The sequence below is a fragment of the Strongylocentrotus purpuratus genome, unplaced genomic scaffold, assembly GCF_000002235.5.
Source record: "Strongylocentrotus purpuratus isolate Spur 01 unplaced genomic scaffold, Spur_5.0 spur5_scaffold_5, whole genome shotgun sequence".
In the NCBI taxonomy this organism is placed as follows: Eukaryota; Metazoa; Echinodermata; class Echinoidea; order Camarodonta; family Strongylocentrotidae; genus Strongylocentrotus; species Strongylocentrotus purpuratus.
Window position 1 is genome coordinate 33,119,821 of NW_022145611.1, and position 8,551 is coordinate 33,128,371.

General features: G+C 34.3%; 1 protein-coding gene across 1 annotated transcript; it reads right to left on the reverse strand.

The window, feature by feature from the left end:
- Window positions 1–1,207: 1,207 nt before the first annotated feature.
- LOC115919077 (SUMO-activating enzyme subunit 1-like) lies at window positions 1,208–8,551 on the reverse strand. Its single transcript, XM_030999177.1, has 7 exons — window positions 8,387–8,551; window positions 6,841–7,014; window positions 5,329–5,583; window positions 4,449–4,645; window positions 3,799–3,943; window positions 3,027–3,096; window positions 1,208–2,558 (listed from the first exon to the last, which is right to left on the reverse strand). The coding sequence occupies exons 1-7, from the start codon at window positions 8,467–8,469 to the stop codon at window positions 2,466–2,468; spliced, it is 1,017 nt and encodes a 338-aa protein (XP_030855037.1). The 5' UTR covers window positions 8,470–8,551; the 3' UTR covers window positions 1,208–2,465.

Here is an 8,551-nt window from a genome sequence, read left to right on the forward strand (position 1 = left end):
TTTTTTTTCTACAGTTTCCTTTTTAAGAGGAAATATTAGCATATTAGGACATACAGGGGTGTGCCGCTCTAACAGGTCACTTTTTTCACAAAAAATCCCTAAACATGGGTCCCACTTTTAACAAAAATACAATTTTTTTTTTTGGTGTTTGCCATGCAAACGCCCGAAAAACACCAGAAAATTGTGAAAAATTTAGTCTTTTTTCGAGAAAAATGACCCCAAATTATCCCTAATGGTGGGTAGGGGTTTTGAAGCTTCAATGGCACTCCCCCGTCCAAACCAAATCTGAGTATCCCCCCCCCCCCTCGTGTATTTTAGTCAACGGCAAACCATTATTCATGAACTCCAGATTTGTTTCAGGCATTTTCAAAAAAGTGGATTTATATTTAAAGGGATCGTTTAACAATGTTAAATCTGAGATACACGGCCCTACGTGTTATCAGTGTCTGTGATATGGTTTTGAAGCCCTAAAAAAATTGCGCTTCAAAATGATCAAGAAGTGCCTCAAAAAAGTAAAAATCTTTGAGTGACCAGTTTTACCATACTCGTTTTCCCCAATAGACTGTAGTGTTATGAAAACCATCAGGCGAACGGTTTTCAAAATTTGTAATTCCAATCATAGATATTGATATTCAGACAGGCGATCGGCTTGTAAAAGTCATGGGGTTCCTGACTGACCTAAAGGTTTACAATTATTATTGCATCATAAGCTAAATCCAGAAATTTTTTCAGAATCTGAGACAAAGTTACCGGATCCCTTTAAAGATTGTACCTTATATTACACGTTTAAAAGTGCACCATTTTGAGAATGTTTATGATGTCATGTCACTTCTCTGTAATTTTGAATTTTGATAATATTAAAGTTCTTAGATATACACGTAATTGTTAAATTGTCTGCTTTTGTTCATGGCAATCGTTCATGCAATGTAAATTTTAAAATATCTCTTTGCACCTCACAGAGCATTGCTGAGAGAGAAACAGAGAGAGAGAGAGAGGGAGAAAGAGTCGGAGGGAGAGAAAGAGGGAGAAAGAGTCGGAGGGAGAGAAAGAGGGAGAGAGAAAAAAATAGACAGAGACAGATAGAGGGAGAAAGAGAGAAATAGAGAGAGAGAGAGTGGGGGGGGGGGAGATAAAGAATAAAGAGAGTCTGCACTCTGTTACTCAAGCACTTTTCAAATTTACAAAAGAATTTCAGAAATAAATTGATATTTTGATTATTTTATTAGTAAGCAACAAGCACAATAAATTGTTCCATTATAAACATACAAAAACCACTGACCTAACTCTCCCATAAGTAAGTCAGGCACTGTACAAGAATATGTGTTATTTAGTATTTCATGCATACAATTATTTTACATCTTCCTAAGAGTGACATGTCATCAACCATGATTGGCCAAAGATATGTTTATTATTATTATTATTATTTATTCGGCAAAACAAAGTGTATACAGAGGATTATATAGAAGAACAAATCATACAAAACAAAGGATGAAAATCATCGTGATTCCCATGAGCATTTACAAGTTGCCAGGAATGGGGCAGGCAAACTACATCACAGAAACCGTGAAGGTCCCCCATTCCGACTTACAGTACTCATGTTTACTGCTATCTGACATTGTTTTTTGCATGGACAACATTTTGCAAACTACTTTGATACAATTTCTCAAAACAACTGACACTGCCTTACTGATCATCTGAAATAAGTCATTTATAAGCTATTTAATACCAATGTGAATCACTTTGAACTGTTGTTGCTTTTTCAAATACCGGTAAACCAAAAAATTGAAATCATGATCATTTTCCATAGCTTTATTTCTCCACATTAAATAAAAACCTTGGAATGTTAGCCAGTTTAGACAAGTAAATAAAACGAGAATTTAAATTTTCAAGAAAACACATATCCAAAAAATAAAGACAAATTCAGTGTCCACACAAATGGCAAAGAGGACATTTGACAATTTACCTGAAGTAATACAAGGAAACTTGACCCCCTCTCATAAAAAATGTACAGCAGTTAAAATAGTATTAAGACAATATACACACAACAGGAAACAAAGTACCATGTACTTGAATTCATATTGAATACCAAACATTATCTGCATATCTTAAAATCTCAAATCCGAAGTTTGAGATCTATCTTGGAAGTTTATCAACATTACTAAAGATGCAGTCTTACTGTAAATTAAACATTCAAAGGTCATGAAGTTTTTCAAACCATTTGAAAGAACATCTCTATCAGGTGCAAAGGTCATGACCTTACAAGACATGTATAGTTCACCATCACCAGGCTGTCTACTCCGTTATACAGAAATATATTGTTCAGTTCAGCATCTCCATTAGGGTCATGGGTCATGACCTTTTATGACCTTATAATGCAGTCCACCATTCCAAGGCTGGTCAACTCTGTTATACAGAAATATATTGTTCAGTTCAGCATCTCCATGAGGGTCAAGGGTCATGACCTTTTATGACCTTATAATGCAGTCCACCATTCCAAGGCTGTCTACTCCATCATAAAGAAAGAAGTTGTCAAGTGGGGCATCTCGACCAGAGGCAGCCTAGGAACACAAAAACAGAATTATACAACTTAAAGCTCAAATGTGAAACTCTTAATCTAAATGCTGTAAAAAATTTATTGGTAGTAATCCTATGACAAAATATTTTTTTAACTAAACATTAATCAACATTCAGTGACATTTCTTACAATTTAGAAATTAAAGGGAAAATAGAACCTTTGTTATATATTGATTTGAATGAAAGAACAGGAATAAGAGAAACAACAGGATGGCGAAAGCTTGAAAGAAATCCGAAAAATAATAAGGAAGTTAGAAAGTTATAATTATTTGTAAGATGAGATCAATGACTCTATGTGAATCTCAAATTGGCAATTATGTCAGTGGATTGTGACCTCCTGTGAGTTGTACACTAAAATATCACCTACCGTATTCAGAACTAGAAGGGCATTATCTCTATCTAATATTGTGTAATACATTATCTAAACCAAGTTTGTTCCCTAGAGCTGTTACCTTGATTATTTCTTGTCCAATGATTCCACCTACAATAGCACATGTTGGTCCTAGTTCTCCTGCACAGTATCTACACAAATCAAACAAATGAAAGGTTAGTCCTAGTCCCAATTCAGAATCTACAGAAATTTAGAAAAAGTATTAAGTCTGTCCAACTGTTATTTCACATACAGATAAAGAGAAATATATCTACTTATGAAAAGACTGGATAAATTTTAAAAGCTTACATTCAAGTTATATAGAAATATGCTACTTTTGATTAAAAAGTGAGATTCAGAAACCTTAAATGTAGTTATCAGAGTCAATTAAATAATATTGAATAGCCTTGATTTGGGATACAAGGGTACATCCCATAAGCTAATGATCATTTTCCATGAGTTGGCAAGACAAGTGAAATATTCTCAAATCGAAAACGTCGGAACCCTTGGGTGGTTCCAAGAACAAAAAGCTACTCATGACTATTATCATTAGTTGTATAAAACCTAGTACCTAAATTTTCACTGTAACATTCTAATGTATTCATATCAACTTGCACATGAAATGCACAGCAAAAAACCTGTTTCATCCTTACCCAAGGATTTAAATGCGCATTCTCCCTTTTACAAACCATGAGATATTGAAAAATAACTGCACAGTCATCCAGGTAATTTTTTTTTAACACAAGATATTTTTTTAAAAGTTGCTCAAAGCACAATACATTCCACTTTTTATGGTTAGTGCAAAAACCCTTCATACAAATAATAACATATACACAACAATATCCCATTCTTACTCAGTGTAATTGGTGTCTATTAGATCATTCTTTAGTCCTAGCTCAGTGAAGACTTCATTATGTAATCTTTGTAGCTCTGTGCTGTCATTCTCTGAGCTTGCTGCTTCAGGCTTTCTACCAAACTGATCATGGAATTTAAAAAGCACTGCAAAATGAAGTGAAGAGAAAGAGAGAGAGATTCATACTATATTTATTCTACAGGACAAAACATAACAAACTTCCAGAAGCTTCCAATATTGAACAGTGCTACTGATAACGAGAGATTTTACTCAGGGTAGATTGTTTATACAAAACAAGGTAGATTAAACTGTGGAGGTAAATCTTAACTCCAATATTACTTTCTCCCGTAACAAAAGGTTTGGGATTTCATAAATTATTTTTCATTTCATTTGTTGATATTGCACTTCAAAAGAAACGAAAATGGACAGCAGCTTAAAACAATTAGTATTTTTACAAATCATTAAATAGCATAGTATCAAATTGCTAACTATCTTGAACAAAGAATCTAATGGAGAGTTTACAAATTTTTAAAACAGCAATCTCCCCTGAATCTCGATATCTTTGATCAAAGAATGTGAACCAATAACCATTAAAATAGGATGATAATTGTGTAAATATTTCAAAATAACAATGATTGGACTTAAACTTACCTCTAAGAATAAAGAAGACATAAGGAGCTCTTTTGAGTTGTTTTTCTGTCAGACTTGACCAGTCTTTGTCAAAGCATTCCTTTAGTCGGTGAAAGATCATTGTTTTCTTAACAAATACGGTCTCTGTTGGATCAGCCTTAAGTTTCTTGGATTCACTGCCTGTTGCGCTGCTTCCTTTTACTTTCTTTGGTTTTTCTCTGCATGGGAAAAAAATACTATCAATTAAGTTATCAAATAATAGAGAAAAGTAAAGCAAAGAAATAAATAAAAAATCCAAACAATTTCAACCATTCACAAAATGTTGGATAGGTAACAAGCAACAACTGTTGATTACTCACACTTTTTACATTGACATGGACCTTTTTAACAGTCCTTTATAAACACTTGCTTCAAGATTAATGACACTATTCACTCCTGACAGGATGGTTCGACTCTTAACATAATTTAAAAACAAAATTGAGAAAAGTGGTTTTGATGTTGATCATTGTAATCTTTTTAAATATTAATGTATTTTTTTTCTCATAAGTTAGTCCAACCACTATGGATTATGATGATACCTTTCTAAATTATCTATCTTTAAACATATAACATCCTCTGTATCAGTAAATCAAATGTGCTTTGATAACTTGTAAAAAAATATGACCTAGAGCTGCTCTCTTCTACAAAGCTATCCATTATACAATTAAATAAATATTTTTTAACTCAAAGCCTAAGATGCAAATCCAAGGAACTACAAGACTTTATTATCTGACTTGATCATTATTACTGCGATGAAAAGCACATTCATTCCAATTCTATTTGTATGAATATTTTGTACAATATCTTACATTTAATGACTTGATTTAAGAGATAGATCTGTAATTGACTTGAACTGACTTACTCCACAAAACTGTGTTCATTGAGGTCTGTGAATGAGAAACCATAGAAGCCATATATGTCTCCAGCAAAGAACTTGATATCATTCTCGTGACATATCTGATTGACATGCATCATGGTCTGTACACTGGAGGAGGTCACACATACAATGTCAAACTGCTTGAAGAACTCTTGAGGTTTGTCACAGACATTCCCTTCATCAGATGTGACAACAACATTGGGATTGAGGTTCTGGGCTCTCTGGACGGAAGCTGTGGCTCTCTGATAAAATGTAAAAATGAAAGAATACACAACACAACACAATTGTCAAAGGAATTATAAAGGGCATGCAATAGGTGTAACTAATGATATAATACATTGGTATCATAATGACTGCAAGTCAAAATTGCAAGATCTTGAATTAACTTGAATTTTGCACATTCTCAAGTTGAAGAGGGTAAACGTGTTTTTACTTTAACTTTACTTAAAGGTAATACAAAGTTTTGGGAAATTTTGAAAATTGGGTGGATAATGATTTTTTACAATTTTGAGATATTTGGATGCCCCTGTGGATGTATTATAAGCACTAGAAACTTTAGCCCCTAAAACACTTCTGCTTTTGGAAAAAATTGAATATAAAAATTTACCTGTGCTCCCTGTGAATTTTTATAAATTTCAAATAGCGCCACGGCCATACAATGGTAGCAGCAACCATGAAAATATCAGAATAGCGAAATTTTGCGGCCCGAATTATAATACCTCCCCCCCCCCCCTTGAAAAAATCCTGCGTACGCACCTGTGTAGTTGTGATATATAATTTCCAAACAGGAATAGCTAATCGGTCGATTTTAGTCAAGAAACATTGTTTTATAGCTTAATTAATATCTTGACCTTGAGAGGGAGCTATACAACATAAAGTTTATTATTTACAATTTCATAACTTTAGACTCGATTTCAAAAGCGACAACGATCACTGAATATAGGATCGCATATGCTTCCAATATGTTCATTTGAACCAAATTCATGACCCCAATACCAAAACTTTGTATTACCTTTAACATTAGGGCTGGTTGCATTTAAGTAAGAGTAAAAATGCTCTCATTTTAAGTGAAGGTATAAAATGTTTTCCTTTAACTTAACGTAAAGTCTGGGTGTGAAATTGATAAAGGCTGAACATGACAACCTGCCATTTCGCAAATCCTTTGAGAATGAATGTTAATCAATTTAAAATGTTGGCAAGCATTCCCCATATCCAGCTTCATAATCCATTGATATCAAATCAACAATGTTTATATTGTCTTGATTACCAACATTTAAAACGAATGGGGAAAATATATTTAAAAAATAATAGGACTTTGTATTCCTTACCAATTTCCAATTCTACGATTTCATTAACAAACAAATTTTTTTTTTTTTTACATAAATGAAGTAATTGAGGCTGAATTGTAATTCATATTAAAACAAAATCAAATTAAGTGATAAAGTTAACATCATTATTCTATCGATATATCTCTTAAAACATGCAGATCAAATTTACATTTTTTTGCCCAAGTCTTCCCTGGCAGCCAAGAATTGAGAGCTTGCATCATTCCTGGTCACACTGTGTGAGTCCATTAGAGTGATAGACTTAACTCCAACTAGTACGATATTTTTGCAGACCTCAGCGCCTAGACCACCAAGACCTACCAGTAGAAGACTACTAGCTCTCAACCTGTATTCAAATTCAAACAAACAGAACATAATTCATAACATGCAAGGAGGATAGAGTGCCCATGTCTGTGCATACGTGGAACTGTGCATTTCTGATAAAACAAAACATGTGCACGCATGTTACCTGTCTCTGATAGCAATACATATATTCATTAAAAAACAAGTAAAAACAAGTAAAAACAAGTAAAAACAAGTAAAAACTAGTGAAAATGTCTAGTTTTAGCACCTTTATTCACTAGCCTCATAATGTTATCTTTCAAGTAAAATACCAGAATTGTGTGTAAAATGAATGAGTGCACAGACATGGGAATCTTTGTTTTTGCAATGCCTAAATGACACTACCACCTTTTCCTGCGAAAATGACATTGTTGTTGCTCAAATTTTGACAAAATTTTAGGCACACTTACTCTCTAAAATATAAGGAATAAGATAAGATGGATAATCTTCAGTGAAAGTGTGTTGCCCTGTGTAGATAGTACCTCTATCTTCAGTGAAAGTGCGTTGCACTGTGTAGATAGTAGTACTTTTTGCTGCTCCCATCAATAATGGGCGAACTATCTTTCATCACGTGATTTACATTTGACCAATCGTAGAGCAAGATTCTTAGTATGTGGAATATAAACAGAAATAACCATCTGAAGATGACGATTTAAATCATTTTGCACATACAATCACTCATAGCAGCATTTCTATCTAGACTAGGTCTAGACCTAGACCTATACCTTTAAAAAATTAAGACGAACTCTAGTCTAAGTAAAATAATTAAGACTACATTGACCCCGGAGGATCAGATCTGGTTTGGACGGGGTGTTTGCATGACAAACACCCCAAAAAATTAGCAAAATTTTGTAGATTATGAAAAAACAGACCCATTTCTAGGGATTTTTTGTGTAAAAAGTGACCCATTAGAGCAGCACACCCCATATGTCCTAATGTGAGTACGGGAAATTGACGTCAAACTCATCCAGTCAAAGACAAGACCGTGGCTGTTTGGCATTAACTTATTGAATTTATTTCCGATTCTTAGTCTTACAAAACAACTTTTAAACACTGCCGGACAAAAGCCACCAGAATGACAAATAAACAACAGCAAATCAATTCAACTAACTAGCTGGAGACGGTTCTTCCAGAAGCTTTAGTATTCAAGGTATTCAAGGTATTCAAGGTATAATACATTGAAAAGCTCAATCGGAGATTGGTGGGGTGGGGGGGGGGGGGGTGGGGGCGAGGGGTCGCGTCGACTAGATCTTGACCTAATCGGACGCGATCGGAAGCGTTGCACAAAGAGAAGTTGGCGGGACTGAAGTCTATAAATTACGTGAAAATGACAACACAATAAACGTAAATGACGAAATAATTAATAAAGAAAATACCTTTTTTGGGCGTCAAAGCCCCATAGACGGATTTGTCTGTCATATAATTCAGCCTCTTCTTCAGTTATTTGTAGTTCAGCCATTTTAAAGCTGTATTTCAGGGTAGAAAAGCAGGATGGGCAGCGGACCAGTGCAGTGCGTACTTCGAACTTTAGATGGCGCTCT

Bases quoted from the DNA above. Each gene is read 5' to 3' on its own strand.
- LOC115919077 (XM_030999177.1), bottom strand. From the start codon at position 8,469: ATGGCTGAACTACAAATAACTGAAGAAGAGGCTGAATTATATGACAGA. The intron at 7,015-8,386 runs GTATTTTCTTTA...ATTTGAATACAG, and splicing joins GGCTTTGACGCCCAAAAAAG to GTTGAGAGCTAGTAGTCTTC. The intron at 3,944-4,448 runs GTAAGTTTAAGT...TTCATTTTGCAG, and splicing joins TGTCTTCTTTATTCTTAGAG to TGCTTTTTAAATTCCATGAT.